A 16,624-nucleotide genomic window follows, 5' to 3' on the forward strand; every position below is an offset into this window, starting at 1 on the left:
TTTTAGGAGTACAGAAGTAGTTATTTATTACGAATACTACAGTACTTAGAAGAATTACCCTAGACTTAAGGTAATTGGTATAGTTGTAGTTCGACACTACATCATAGTACTATTTCATTTTCCCATTACATTCACTTTGTGAACATTCACACGATGCACGGTAATGTAGAAACTATATTTTTGGTTAATGATAGTCAGACTTGGGAAAATACACACTCATACAAGAGCCACACACACAGACACTAGATGCCTTGGTAGAAGGATACGATTAGTAGGAAACATAGGGCTTCCTAGGATCATACAAAACATTTTCATACTTACAGTTCATATACATTTTCAATACTTACAGTTCATATACATACGAATACTTACATACAAATTAAGACACTCAAATACTTATGATCTTACCAGCTTTAAAGCTGATACTCTCTTTCAAAATAACTTGTATGCTCAGGTCAACCATAGACAGGTACCGATGCAAGGTTTAGTGAAGATGAAGCTCGTTCAAGACTCATCTTTCATTTTGTTTATACTTTAGTGTCTATTATAATTTGACAGAACACTTGTATTAAAATTTTATTATTAATGCAATGGATGATGTTGTTGCTTTTTTACTACTTTTCATTGTTGTGATACTGTACATGACGTCCTCCTCCCCAGAACGTTTCCGCCGTTCTTGGTTTTGGGGTGTGACACTATTGATTGAGGTTAATATATTGAAATTTGAATTGCTACAATATTATGAGTACTTTGAAAATAAGGATTTTAAGTATCGAATAAACACACATTTAGAGATTACTTCATGGATGTTGTCATGAGTAATTCTAAGATGATAATATCTTCAATTCTTAAAGAAGAGATATATAGTTCATTATTTACAGACTAGTTATGCATTGGTTTACTCGAATGCATCTCGTAACTGGATGTTATAAAGGGTAGTTACATGTTTGATTTAATGTGTGAATTGTATGACTATGTGGTCAATGTAATTCGTTCCTTTTTCCCTAACAGGAAAAGCAATATTATTGGGCTCCTCGATGATTTGACGTTGACTTTGTAGTGCTGGGTCCAACCAGGATTAATTGATGTGTTCAATTTGAAGTCAAATCAGGTCTTTACAAATCGGGATCATATTATATTTTCAACAACGAAGGAACTGTTGATCACTTATCATAGGGCCAATAACTAATTTAAATGAGAGTTATACAGTGGCTTTGGAAAGCACTGTTTGCTGTTTATTTTAAGGTCTATACTTGAAATTGTAGTTACAGACTTATCCAAGTAGGAGACTTTTGGATTACGGTGTCTAAGCCAATAACTAAATTGGTATATTATTGAATTAGCAGCGAAATCCTTTTTGGGTTTCCCTCAAAACTAGTAACTAATTAGAATGATTGTTGGAGGTAGAGGATAATTTGTTAGTTTATTATATGAACAATAAACTAATTGGAAATTGAAATATATAATTTACTAATATATTATATGATTAATATATTAATTGGAAATTGTTATGATTAATTAATTAATTAACTAGAATTGATTTGGATTTAATTGTATGATTAATTAGCATTAATCATTCAAAGGACTCATTGGTTTCCAAGGGAGTTTCCTTAAGAAAGTATAAATAGGACACCATTGATGCAATATTTTCCACACCTTTACTTGTTTTCTTAGAGCCGAATTCATGCTCTAGTCTCCTCTCTCCTCAAGTCTTCTTGCTACTATAGTTTTGGGTACAAGCCATAAGAGGCATGCATTCCTTTGGTGTTAGCTTTCCAAGATCTAGAAGAAGGATTCTACTTTAATTATTTACATTAATAATCAAAAGGTATGTAACCTTAATTTTCTGTATGAATTTCGATTTCATAGTCTCTCTCTTAGGGTTTTCTTGATATTCATAGTTAGTTGCTATCAATAGATAAAATATAGATCCATTCTAGGTTGCATGTGAACTTAAGGGTTTAAGTGTTTTTTTCTACCACATGTAAATTTTTGTTTATAACCTAAAAAACCCATCACTAAGGATTGTACCTTATGGGTGTGACAATGACGAGAGTTCATTTTTTGGAAAGATGTTAATGTAGTGATCCTAATTATGATGACTAATGCGGAATACGAATTGATATAGTGAACCATACATGAATCATGAACATCAAGAACACAAGAGTAAATAAATATGGGTTTAACTCTCATTAGTCCATAAAGAGTACTAGTGGATTTGCAATATTTCTCTCTCTAAACTAATTCTCTCACAAGTTCTTCTTTCTTATAAATAAGTGTCACTCACTTCCTCATAAAGGAAAGACAACTCATTACACACATACAAAAAGGGTAAGCACAAATGACATCAAAGAACGACTTTGCACCCTAATACTCTCCTCTTTGAAGTTAGGATTGGATGTCTCGGCTGCAGTTTCCAAATGAGCTCGTGCAATCAAGATCAAACTCCCCCTCGAAGTAATATTGGTCATCAAATTCGCTAATGAATACCGAAAAGCTTTGATTACCCACTCTACATTGTCCCCGTTTTATAATCAAAAAGTGATTATAAAGCCCACTAAGGCTGAGAAGCGCCCGAGGAATAAACTTCACAAATCTCCCCCTCGATGTGTGCCAAAAATGAAACCATGAAAAAACAATCAAGAAAAATTCTTGAAAATTTTCCAATTTTTTTGAAAATTTTCAACTTTTTGGTGAGAGTTGCAAGAATTTTGGAAATCTGGGAAAAACTGCTAATATCTGAATTCTACAGGGACCCGTTGCGTCAAAAAAAGCTTAAGATGCGAAACTTTACCCCAAATGCAAAACTAGGCATAAATTGTCAATTCGCATAAATTGCATGGACTTGATACGTAAATACCTCAATTACTTAGAGTTATCAACCCAATTGCAAAACTGGATAAATTCTGCCAATACTTCGAAGCTTCAGGGATCCGAAATTAAAATCCTTCACTCTTCACAAATTTTCCCCATTTCAAATGTGGGTGAATTTTTCCAAAATGGTGAACGGTAAGGGATTCAAATGAAAATTTTTGTTTTCTTCCTTCCCCAATTCACCAATGGAAACAATCAACCTTCACATATTAGACTCATGATCCATACATCAAAATCACGTTCTTTTGAAATCGTGTTCGACACCCCAAGCAATTAACCATGACCTTAGGTACGAAGCTGATTAACCAAAGCGAAATCATTCATGTTGCGAACTTAACATGTCAATGCATGTCGAATACATACATAGTCCCATTGTGCAACCTTCAATTTTTAAACTTCTCATACGATCCCACTTGACCCATTTCGAACCATTAGAGTTCGATTCCATTAACCATATGTTGATTATGCACCCTCGACATCAAGACGTTTGACTCCAAATCAGTTTCCAGTTCGAATCCAACTCATCATTCGAACCCCATTAACTATCGACCTCCATCTACAATATCATGTCAACCCTCGACCTTGATAATCATTCCATCAAGAGTTATCAAATGTCAATTAAGCACTCGAGCCTTCTAACATGATACCAGGTAATAACCTCAATTTCGATTGTTCTATCCCATTCGAATTGATATAAAATACAACATCAGTCAATATCGCTTTCTTCTTCCTGAAAAATCGAAAACGAAATCGATAATCGGAATTAAACTTCAAACTTCTTTCTTCTCCATTAATACATTATAATATCCACTGAAAGCAAATCAAAACTTCAATTTCCTACCCGTCTATTTAGACAAAATTTTGTGAATCAAAACTTTATCCAACATCCGGTGTCATCATTGTCTTCTCAATGAAACTCCAACCTTCGATTTTCATCATCCCTCAATCTAAAATCTGATTTTGACTTTTCGCTTTGACTTTGATGCACATTCGACCCCCAACATGAGACTTTGGAAATTTGATAATTCCAAATCGAATACCGATACAATCAATTAGTAATTCAAAACCACCGCAAGCAACAACCTTTAAATCCAATTTCTAGTTCAAGTTTTCTCGAAATCACATCAACTTCAACTCAATGAATCATAATCCAGTCACACCTAAAATTCGACAAATATAGTCATAATTGGATTTCAGCAACGATGAATCAGAACAAAACGTAAATCATAGTGTAAATATAGAATCGATCGATCAAGTTGGAGACTGAAAAATAATTCGATACGATGTGAGATGAGAGAAAACGAAATCAGTCAAATGAAGTAAATGTATTATTCAATTGAGATATCAAAATGATAGATCAAAATGGATTTTGACTAAAAACACTTTATTAATGAATAGTAAATGAATTGTATTTTTGGGCTCAATGAACATATCAATTATTTGGTTTGAATTTTCAATGATCAGTAAAAATTTCGAACAATTAACAAAAACTTTGATTTCGAAATTAAAGAGAAATTGTTAGAATATGATTTTGATTTTTGCATTAACCTAAACAAAAGATAATTGGGTCAACAATGTGGTTTGAAATAAAATAGATCGAATGAATCAAAATGATCAAAAATGAAAAACGCAAAGCAGGAGTCGTAATCATGAACATTTTGGAATTCATATGAGAAGTTGAGATACGTTTTTGATGATCCGAGTTCCATTTGCAATGAACGAATCAAATTTTGAAGATCTTGGTTCCTTTCTTGGAACAAGAAAATCACCAATTTGAACATTGTACCACCCACGATGAATGTTGTACAACTCATTCTTCGTGTTCTTCAATGATCTAACATCATCTTCATAAGAACCATCACCACTTTTGGGTTTTGAAATCAATTTCATTCCATCACTTGGAGATTGTTGCCTTGGAACCCAGATTTGCTTCATAGATTTTGGCTTTACAACAACATTTGAAGATTTTTTTGAATAAACCCACTTATTCTTATTTTTGATCTTGTTCTTCTTTTTCTTCCTTTTCAGATTCTTGGATCTTGAAGATTTGATTTCAAGAGCAACTTCATTCTTGACAACTTCAACATTACAAGTTTGGATCAAATCTTTTGGAGTTTGATACTTATGAATTTCTTGGATTGATGGTTTTCGATATGGAATCATTCCTTCAAACGAATCACAAAAAGACAAAATATTATCGATTTGAATTCCAATTGAGAAAAAACAAAATTCATCTTCATGAGAATCAACTTGAATATTCTTCTCATGAACTTCAACAACATCAAGAACATCACATTGAATTCCATAGTCTTGAACTTCAACAAACTTAAGAGCATGAAGATCACTTGGGTTTTCAATAAGATTGTAACACCGTAAATTTTCAAATAAAATTTTCATTTAAAATAGCATAATTCGCATTACACATTTCACAAAAATTTCATTTATTTAATTTATAAATCGTAACTCCATAATTGTTTGATTAAAATCCAAGATCTTCAAACATAACTCTTTTACTGTTGTACACAATCAAGCCAGTGCTTTCCCGCGATCCTGAGAAAAACCTGAAACACATAACACATAACACATTAAGCACGAAGCTTAGTGAGTTCCCCAAAATACTACACACATAGCTCGTTAGACACTCGAGGCTATATCACTGTAAGACCCTCCGATCAATGTGTCTTAGTTGGTCCCTCCAGTCCTACGGTTCGTTGGACCCTCTGGTCCGGTTTGTAAAGTTCCGCATAGCATAAATAACAAATACATAATGCACAAAATAAAACATAAGGCAGGATAACATAATACTGAATGTAAGCACATAAGACCCTCTGGTCACACATAAGTACCACTCTAGGTAAAGTATTGTAACAGCTCGGATTCCCAGGTATTATTTATTTATTTATTTTGGTACTTTGTGAGGAGACTCGGCGAGTTGGAGCCTAGACTCGCCGAGTATAATCGCGGATTTAGACGCGGGTTCGCGTCCGGACTTGGCGAGTCCACGTTGTTTAATGAAACCCTAATTTCTCGGGTTTGAGGCGTATTTAAAGGGCCTTATGGCCGTCATTTGCACTCATCAGTCCCCAGAGAGAAACCCTAGAGCGTTGACTGATTCAAGTGAGGGAAGGATCCATTATTGATCTTGGAGTTGTTGTCTAGCAAGGAAAGAGGAGATCTAGCCAAGAGGAAGCAAGAAAGGGGTGGATTCTTGAAGATTTGAGGTCCAGAACATCACAACTGAGGTACAATCTCAAATCATTCTCTGTTATTGTGATGTTCATCTAGATTTAGGGCCTTTGAACCCATTTGTGGCTAGATCTAGTGTCCTCATGGTCCCTTAGCGAGTTAAGGTCCTGGATCTGTACCCATAGAGGTCCAGAGCACCTCATTGCCAAAGCTTTAAATGCATCGATGGAGGTTTTGGCTTGGGATCAAGGTATTTGAGGCTAAAACACCATTCATGAGCTATTCAATGCTTGATGAGCATCAAGACTTGGACTTTACGTGGTCAATAAGCTTAAGGAGACTGGATCTATGAATTAGTGAAGCGGATCTGACCTTAGAAGGTCGTTTGGGATTGTGCATGGAATGCACTCGCCGAGTCCATTCCCCAGACTCGGCGAGTTGGTGCGGGTTGTTCAACGATTATGAACCAGGGGTTGAGTAACCGAGTCGGGTGAGTGACTCGGTGAGTCAGAAGAGATTCAGAGGGATCGGGTTTCCGTAGGAACTCGGCGAGTCCATGCCAGACTCGGCAGAGATTCAGAGGGATCGGGTTTCCGTAGGAACTCGGCGAGTCCACGCCAGACTCGGCGAGTCGGGTTGACCGTTGACCAGTGTTGACTGGTTTGACTTCGTGGTATTAGTCAGCCAGAGTTAAGTAGTATTAAGTAGAAATACACTTGTGTTGTAGGAGGTCGATAGCTCAGGAGATCGAGCACTAGTGGTTGAGAGATTTACGAGTTACCGAGACGCGCGAGGTGAGTCTTCTCACTATACGTTACCTTGAGTGGTATTCTGAGTTGACCAGAGGGTCTTATGTGTTATGTATGAGATTATGTGTTATATTGAGATTACATGCTATGTGTTATTTGTATGCTGTATGACTATATAGATCGGACCGGAGGGTCCAACGATTCAGACCGGGCCAGAGGGCCCAATGAGCTATGACTAGACCGGAGGGTCCGACAAGCTGCGGGGCTGGAGGGTCCCACTGAGACATCTTGACCGGAGGGTCGGGTTAGCCTCGAGTGGCATATTTGTGGTATATGGTATTTTGGGGAACTCACTAAGCTTTATGCTTACAGTTGTTGTGTTTGATGTCTCAGGTACCAGCGAGGACCGTGGGAAGGCGACGGCTTGACACGTACACACACACACCGATGGAGTTTATTATGTGTAGAGATCTTGGGATTTGTTTTTGAAAGCCGTATTTATTATGGATTTTGATTTGTGATGTGATACATTATGTGATTTTGAAAAAGAAAAATTATTTTGAAAATCTACGGTGTTATAAGTTGGTATCAGAGCCTTGGTTTGAGGGATTCGGATGCACCTTCGGGCGTATTTGAACTCAAACCGAGGATTTGAGAAATTTTACAACCAAAACTGCAAATTTTCTAAAAAGAAAAAGAAGTTTTGGAAACGAGCAGAGTGGATGGTGTCTACGGTCAGCTAGCGCCCGAACGGTGAATCCCTAAAATACCCTTACATTATATGTTATGAGTTATGAGATATTATGTTGTGCATGTTAGAGAGGCTAGGTATTCCTATTAGGACTAGAGTGGGCCTGATTTGTGATGCCTTAGCTTAGGAGGTCGCTGCTGCTATGAGATACCTTGAGAGTGAGTAGGTAGCAGTGAGGAGCTCAGGAGAGGGCTATTGAGGGTAGCCAGTGCATAGCGAGAGTAGAGTATTTGCGACTTGGGATCCTAGGAGGAGGAGTTGGATTGTATATTGATTCGATGTGGACAATAGTATTGGGCCCGTACTATTGAAAACACCGGATTGGTGCGCAGTCCAAGTAAGAATCCTTGGGGTACCAGGAGAGAGGATGTTTGAGTTATCGAGAGTGAGTATACTCGAGAGTATCCCTAATATTTTTATATTGTATTTCAGAGGTTGATCATGGTCGGAACACGCCATAACCCCGAGAGTAGTGGGGTGAGCGATGAGGAGATCCGTCGGATCATCCATGAGGAGGTGGTTGCTGCCATCAGAGCCGAGATTCCGGAGATGTTTGGGTCTATTAAGACCACACTGATCAAAACATTTGACGAGTGTTACGCTGCTTTGACTGATGCTGCTGTTGCTGTAGCCACCGCAGCTGTTGCTGTTGCGAGACCCCAGGGTGGTGATTCGTTGCTGTACCGAGAGTTCAGCAAAACGAAACCACTGGAGTTCGATGGTACACAGGATCCGATCGCCGCTATGAGGTGGATCTCAGAGTTTATAGATGACAAGAAGCCAAAGAGACAGGGACAAAGCCAAAGAGCTTGCAAAGAAGTTTGATATGGATAATGAAGTGTTGGAGATTTTAGAGTTTATTGATGACAAGAAGCATGTGAGGAGTTATGATATGTTAGAGAGTCCCACGTATCAAGACTGAAGCACAAATAGTTGGGGTCCAAGTTGAGCCAACGACATTAAAAAGGGGCGGCTAACCGGCAGGCAACCCGGGGGTATTTTTGTCATTTCGTATATTTTCATTGTATTTTCTTTATTTTCAAACTTCCAAGTTGTTTTTCATGCTAAAAAAGGGTTAAAAATCATTTTTCAGGTAGTAGAGATTTAGTGGGTTGCAATTTCAAAAAGTGAAAAAAAAATCAAGTTTTTTTGGCTTTCTCAGAAGTTTACACGACCGTTTAAACTTATGCCTTCCATTTCCACGGGCCGTGTAAACGATTAAACACAGTATATTTGATTCAGGCATTTACACGGCTGTGTAAATCCTCTCCTTTGATTTACACGGGCCGTGTAAACGCAAAAACAGGGCTGAACGATTTTAAGGTCAAATCTCGATTTTTCTAACTCATTCTTCACTCAATACCTGCGATTTCCTCTCTTCCTACTGCCCCCTTCGAAAAAAACCTTCCAAATACTCAATCTTCCTCAATTTTGCATAAAAAATCAAGTTCCAAGGTATGAAATTCTTCTCTTTTCTTCATCTTCTTTATCTTTCACATCTATTTCAACCTCTCATGGCCGATTTTGGGGTTTTTGAGCAAAACCCTAGAATTTTTGAACCTCAAAATTTCGACCTAATGCTTGAAATTTCTTGTAGGATAAGCTTGGGGATAGCTTGGGGAAGCATTGGATATCATCTTACCGCCATTATCAAGCACAAATTGGTATAATTGTTCCACACTCTTACTTTGTGCATTTAGATAGAACCTCATTTTTTTTGGGTGATTTTTTTTTGGTGAGACTTGCTAGTTCTTGTGCTTCTATTGTCTTAATTGTGTGCAACTCTTTGTTGATTCATTTGGGTAATGGCTTCTCGGGGTAAAAGACCTAGAATTGGAACTTCACAAGATGAACAAGACCCACACCCCATGGACAACCCTTATGAATTTGGTCTAATTTTTGAGACCAATAGACAAGACATATTGTATGCAAATCTTGTTACAAGAACCATGGGTGCTCAAAAATTTGTGGATATCCAAGCCCTCAAAGATTTGCATATCTATAAGGGTGTCCACAGGCTCTTTAAAAACATAGGATGGGAGGGTCTTTTGAATCTTCATGTAGTTAGTTACCAAACACCGATGTTGGAACTTTTGTCTTCCATTACCTTTGACTATTAAACTCATCTCCTGACTTTTCGTTTGCTCAATCAAACCCATCAGTTTCATGCTGACATTCTCTGTGATATGATTGGTGCTCCCAAAGCAAAAAGAGATGTATACACAGCAAAGGGCAGAAAAAATATCATTTTTGAGCAAAACTGTACAAATTTTTGGAGAAGCATTTCTTATGGTGTATGATTCATAAGCCTGCTGAAGTCCCTCATTTTGGTTGTTGGGTTATTCAACAAAGGCTCAGAAATGCTACGAGCCATGGTGGGCAGTTACATTGTGGAGGCATGGTTTCTGTTATTGCTGAGCATCTTGGCCTCCATTTACCCAACAACCCAACAAACATAGTCATGGGTTGTACTCGTCTATCCATTGATGTTATGGAAACAATGCATCTTTTCCTCCGCCTTCCCACAGGGGATGTTCATTAGACAGTAGATGGGAAAGAGTATCTACGCATCGACGACAGAAACAAGAAGATACTCAATTTAGCCAATGACATTCCATCAACCACTTGGAAGCTCAAATCCAATTTAGGTGTTACAGTAGATCATAGTCCTCCACCCTCTCCTCCTCCTGCTCCTACTGCTGGTGCCTCTAGTTCATCTCGCCCCATTTCTTCTTCTGAACACAATCTTTATATGGGTGAGTTTGCACGTCTGAACCACCGTTACACAAGTATACAACAGGAAATCGGAGAAATTTATACGGGTGTCGCTGAAATCGCTTCTGATTTTCAAGACTACCGTAACTTGCAAGAAGAGCATTGGGCCCAACAAGAGTTGCGTTGGGCTGAGCAAGATCAAAGATGGGTCGCTCAAGAGCAGCACAACCGCAACATTCATCACCTGCTGAGCGATATCCATAGAGTTCTTGTCCTCCCCACACAGCCGCAGCCACCATCACCATCTCAACCCCAATGGCCGCCCTACTATCCTGCAGATTATCCTTCACAGTTCCCTCCATCTCAACTGCCCGGTCCTCAATAGGACAACTATGCCTCTCTCCAAGCATCGAGGACGATGCTTATTTTAAGCTTGGGGAGGGGCATCCATCCATGCATCATCCATCCATGCATTATCCCGTTGCATGTAGGTTGCATGTAAATTTTGTACATATTGCATTGCATTGCATTATTTTTCTTTGTCATTTAAAAAAAAAAAAAGTAAAATTTTTTGATCCAATTCCAAGCAGCCAAATCTTCTCAAAACAGTTGAGATGGTAAGTGAGTTGTGTGCCTTGAGATTTTACTTGCTATTTTTATAAAAAAAAAATCTTAAAGCAAGTTAATCACACGAGCACATCTCCCGAAGCTACTTGTGCAAAGCAGAAAATGAGAAGATTGTCAACACTGGAGCATAACAGCAGGTATGAGTCGATTCTTTGGGACATATGACCGGTCTTATGAGTAGTAATGCTCAATTGAACTTAAAATGCCAAATTCAAAAGTTCATAAAAAGAATGCAAAATCTCAATGTCTCGCCTTCCAGCGCTCTTAAAAGTCCTTTCTACTCATTCCCTTTTATATACCCTGCTTGAGGACATAGCTTTCAAGTATACTTACGGGTTTTTGCATGTTAACATTTAGTCCCCCGAAAAATGTCTAGAAGTCACTCACGGTAATAGACCGTGAGATGTCCCATAACAGAAAAGTCAAGGACGAAAATATAAAGAAATTGGCCGAATAAATAAATAAATTAAGTGTTATGTGTTAGCTTAGTTATTTGTATTTAAATAATAATAATAATATCAAAAAAAAAGACAAAAAAAAAACTATTATTAAGTTAATCTGTGACCTTTGGGATTCGAACAAGTAAACTCTGAGGGGTGTTCTACACTTAATCACCTAAAGCTAAATTGTTTGGGATTGATTGGTTGAAAGTTCGCTACACGGGTTCCATAGAAAGTCATGAACTTAATAATAGCAAATAAAGCTAATTTGTGGCCTTTGAGGTTCGGGCAAGTAAACCCGAGGGATCTCTTCAAACCTAGCACACTAAGGTCATTTGATTTGGATGTGTTGGTTGGAAGCCCGTTACACGGATTTCAAAGAAAGCCATGAGCTTTATTTGTAAAAAAAATGTAATTAGGAAGTTTGTATATAGTTGTGTTTATAGTTTAATTAGATATTGTGTTTAGGAAAAATACTTGGCTGTCAAAAGATTCCATTGGACTTGGATTTGAATTTATGACATTGGACTGAATGTTAATTACTTCGACTGGTGTAAGTGGTTTGAAGTTTGTAACCAATCTGGATAAATATTAGGGAATTTTTAGAAAATATTTTTCAGAAAAAGATTGTTGTTAACCAACAAATAGCTGGAATCGGACATTGTTATATTTTATGAAACAAAGATGGTTGAGCATGTTTTGTCACATATAATTTCACGAGAGTAAGACCATAATTTGTTCCAAAAATTGATTTGATGATATTGAAAAGGAATAAGTGTTGTGATCTTTGATTCTGTTGAGTTGTACTAAGGAGTGGCTAGAGTCTTATCTCTATTATCATATAATATTTTGAGATTAAAGTCATGTTAACTCAAGGCATGACAGGTACATTCTCAACTATGGTACAAAACAGGGTAATTGGATTGGATCTTTTCATGTTTGTTTTTAATTTCATTCATTAAGTTTCAAATAGTTTTAACTTTAATTTCTTTTCTTCTATTTTATTTTATTTTCTCCGGTTTAAATTCCTTGTTCTTTCTTGAGGACAAGAAAGGTTCAAGCTTGGGGAGATTTGTTAGGTGCATTTCATGCATTCATTTTTATAGTTTTAGTTCATAAAAGTGCATTACATTTAGGTTTAAACTCATGCATTTTGTATATTTTTGGGATTTTTCATGATGCAATTCCATTCACACGCTTTTAGGATATTTCAGGGACTTATGAAGGTTGGATCTTGTTGGAGGAAGTTATCAAGAGTTGGAGACAAAGTTGTAGAAGTTTTGGAGCTTTGAAGAGAAGAAATGAAGAAATGAAGAATTTGGCTTCACAGGAGTTTACACGGCCGTGTAAATGTATACCTATAATTTACACGGGCCGTGTAAACGTATATGCAAGGACATTCTACTTCGAAGACCTGGAAAAATTAAGCATTCTACTTTTCTTGTTTACACAGCCGTGTAAATGGAACCCTTTGGTTTACACGGGCCGTGTAAACGTCTCGGAAGTTTTTAAAGTGGTTTTGTCTTCTTATAATTCAGACAATCAGTTTTGATGGGAGTTAGGTCGGATTTTGGGAGGAGAAGAGACGATTTTCAGAGCCTTTACAAGTAGATTAACACTTGGAAAACACTTTAATTTCTTTTTGTAAGTCAATTTGAAGTTTAAACTTGTTTGATTTGTAGTCCAACCTAGATATGTGTGGTTGATTTTATTATCATTTCCGAATCTGAACTCTTAAGTATGTGTTGTTAGGTTGTAACTTGAATTTGACTTATGTTTAACATCTAGTAATCTTTGATTTGATCTTAATCATGTGTTTGGTTAGTTCTCTTTTTCACTTGATCAATGAACTAGGGTTCTATTCAATCTAGTTAATCAAATCATGAAATTCGTATATGTTTTATGATTTGATGTTAGTAACACTCACTTACTTGGTTGTAATTAGATCAAAATTAGTGCAATCAAAGATTAAATGTTTACATTCCCAAGCTTAAGAGGAATGTTAAACATTGTTGGTAATTAGTGCAAGAACTTAATGTCATTTAATGATTTAATGCAAGAGCTTATTTGGGTTGAATCAATTAAATGAAGTTTTATTTAAAGAGCTTATTTTGAATAAAATACTTTTGCTAATTTGAATATTAGAGTTTATTAATATCCAACTTACCAACCTAGATTGAACATGAGTTATAATCATATTACATCTTTCAACATAATACATATATAAGAGTCAGAATCGGAAATGTACTTCTTTTACTACGTTTGTTTTCAATCTTTCTTATTTATGAAGTTTAATTCATGTTTAAATACAAACCCCCATTTTAATATTACTTGTATTATGTGTGAAAATATGGCAAGATAAAAAGTCCCGTATCTCTGTGGACCGACCCTGCTTACTCTATACTATCTTTAGTATTAGAAATAGCAGTGATTTGAGTTATATTAATATTATTTTATCCCATCATTTGTTGGTTTGACAAACAAACAAATTGGCGCCGTTGCCGGGGATACGGTAGTACTAATTGTTTATGCCAAGATCTTTTCGCACAGGTACACCATTACCAGTTGATTTGGAGATAGAAAAATCTGCTAAACAGAGAAGGAAGCAAGCCAGACTTTTAAAGAAACAACAAAAATCCGGAGCTTCTTCATCAAATCTATCAACTACATCCTCTCCAACATCCAAAAGTATCACCCCACCATCTTCACCTACTCCTACCATGGCAGACAACCATGGAGGAAATCAAAATCCTCCACATCCACCACCTGAACAAACCTTTAGACAATGGGCCACTCAAGATGTCACCCAACAACCTTTGTGCATAAATTACCCTACAGCAATCAACTTTGAACTTAAGTCTGGACTCATCCATTTGTTACCCTCATTCCGTGGTCTTGAGAATGAAGACCCACATAAATTCCTTAAGGAATTTCATGTTGTTTGTGTGGGTATGAAGCCACATGAAGTCACAGAAGATCAAATCAAGTTAAGCGCATTCCCCTTTGCTTTACAAGATTCAGCCAAGGAGTGGTTGTATGACTTACCACCGGGGTCAGTCACAACATGGAATGAACTTGCAAGGATGTTTCTGGATAAATATTTTCCCGAAATGAGAGCTTCAGCTTTACGCAGAGAGATAATTGGAATCAAGCAACAAAAGAGAGAAGCCTTGCATACTTATTGGGAACGATTCAAGAAATTGTGCTCAAAATGTCCACAACATGGGATTACCGAATATCAATTGTTGCAGTATTTTTGTGAAGGAATGTCATCTTGGGATAGGAGATTACTTAATGCATCAAGTGGTGGATCTATAGCTGATAAGACTGCAACAGAAATTAGAGTTCTTATCAAGAACATGGCAGAAGAGTCCAAGCATACAGTACAAGAAGAAGAATGGTACATGGATGCACCCCGAGGTGTAAAGGAGGTCCAAACTCCTCAAATTGAAGCTCAATTGTCTGAACTTACAAAAGTGGTTATGATGCTACCCAAAGACAAAGGTGTGCAACCCACACCCTGTCCATGTGGTATTTGTACTCAAGTGGGGCATCCAACCGACATGTGCCCTCAACTTCAAGAGGAAGATTATGAAGAAGCAAAAACCATGGGAGGTTTTCTTAGGTCTAGTCAAAGGGGATATTAGCAGCCATTAGGTGATCAAAGATGGAACAACAATCAAGGTTGGGGAGGAAATCAACAAGGGAACTATCAACCAAGTCAACCACATCAATACCAACAAAGACCACCTTTTCCACCACAAAACTTTCAGCCAAGGCAACCACAACACCCTCCTCAACAAGCGGATTCATCAAGTATGTCTTTAGAGGACATAGTAAAAAGTTTGGCAACTAGTACACAAGCTTTCCAACAAGAGACAAGAGCAAGCATAAAGAACTTAGAGAAACAAGTTTCACAGCTTGCTATTTCCGTAAGCAAACTAGAATCTCAAGGAAAGTTGCCTGCCCAAACTGAAGCAAACCCAAAGCACAATGTGTGTGCCATCACATTGAGAGGCGGGAAAAGCTATGATGGTCCAAAATTTTCAGTTGATCAAAAAGAAGATGAAATAGTGGTTGAAGAGGCAACCAAAGAAGAGAAGGAGGAAGAGAAAACAAGCGAAAAGAAGCCTTTCATCGCCGAGTCCAAAGTCACACCTGCTCCATTTCCCGAAAGATTAAAGAGCACGAAGAAAGAACGGGAGGAGAATGACATCATGCAAATGTTCAAGAGAGTTCAAATCAACATTCCACTCCTCGAGGTCATCAAGCAGGTACCTAGATACGCAAGGTTCTTTAAGGATCTTTGTGTATCTAAGAAGAAATTAAAAGGAAATCAAGTCGTAACGGTTGGGGAGCATGTATCCGCGGTTTTGCAAAAGAGGATGCCCCCAAAGTGCAAGGATCCTGGTGTCTTTACCGTGCCTTGCAAGTTGGGAAATCTTTATGTACCCCGAGCTATGCTTGATCTAGGTGCATCTATAAATGTCCTACCATATTCTCTTTTCAAATCAATTGGTGTAGGAACATTGAGCAAAACCGGTGTGATCATCCAACTTGCTGATTGGTCTTTGGTACACCCAAAGGGAGTATTAGAGGACGTGTTAGTGCAAGTTGATGAATTTGTCTTCCCGGCTGATTTTTATGTCTTAGATATGGGAGACGATGACTCTCCAAGTTCAAGTTCCATTCTTTTGGGTAGACCTTTTCTTAAAACTTCTAAAACAAAAATCGATGTCTACAATGGAACCTTGAGTATGGAATTTGATGGTGAAGTTATCAACTTCAATGTGCATGAAGCAAAAAAGACTCCTTTTGATGTTCAATCTGTTAATTTTGTCAATTTGATCCATCCCTCAACAAAAAAGGGTTTGAACTTGTCTAACAATGAATTTCTGGAGTTAGTTTTGTCACGAAAACTAGACAGGGACAAAGCCAAAGAGCTTGCAAAGAAGTTTGATATGGATAATGAAGTGTTGGAGATTTTAGAGTTTATTGATGACAAGAAGCATGTGAGGAGTTATGATATGTTAGAGAGTCCCACGTATCAAGACTGAAGCACAAATAGTTGGGGTCCAAGTTGAGCCAACGACATTAAAAAGGGGCGGCTAACCGGCAGGCAACCCGGGGGTATTTTTGTCATTTCGTATATTTTCATTGTATTTTCTTTATTTTCAAACTTCAAAGTTGTTTTTCATGCTAAAAAAGGGTTAAAAATCATTTTTCAGGTAGTAGAGATTTAGTGGGTTGCAATTTCAAAAAGTGAAAAAAAAATCAAGTTT

The 16,624-nt window shown here is 37.3% G+C and overlaps 1 protein-coding gene across 1 annotated transcript; it reads left to right on the plus strand.

The window, feature by feature from the left end:
- Positions 1-15,160: 15,160 nt before the first annotated feature.
- Positions 15,161-16,399, plus strand: LOC128127366 (uncharacterized). The gene has a single exon (XM_052765839.1). The coding sequence runs from the start codon at positions 15,161-15,163 to the stop codon at positions 16,397-16,399; it is 1,239 nt and encodes a 412-aa protein (XP_052621799.1).
- Positions 16,400-16,624: the final 225 nt, after the last annotated feature.

This window comes from Lactuca sativa, chromosome 7 (genome assembly GCF_002870075.4).
Source record: "Lactuca sativa cultivar Salinas chromosome 7, Lsat_Salinas_v11, whole genome shotgun sequence".
NCBI classification, from domain to species: Eukaryota; Viridiplantae; Streptophyta; class Magnoliopsida; order Asterales; family Asteraceae; genus Lactuca; species Lactuca sativa.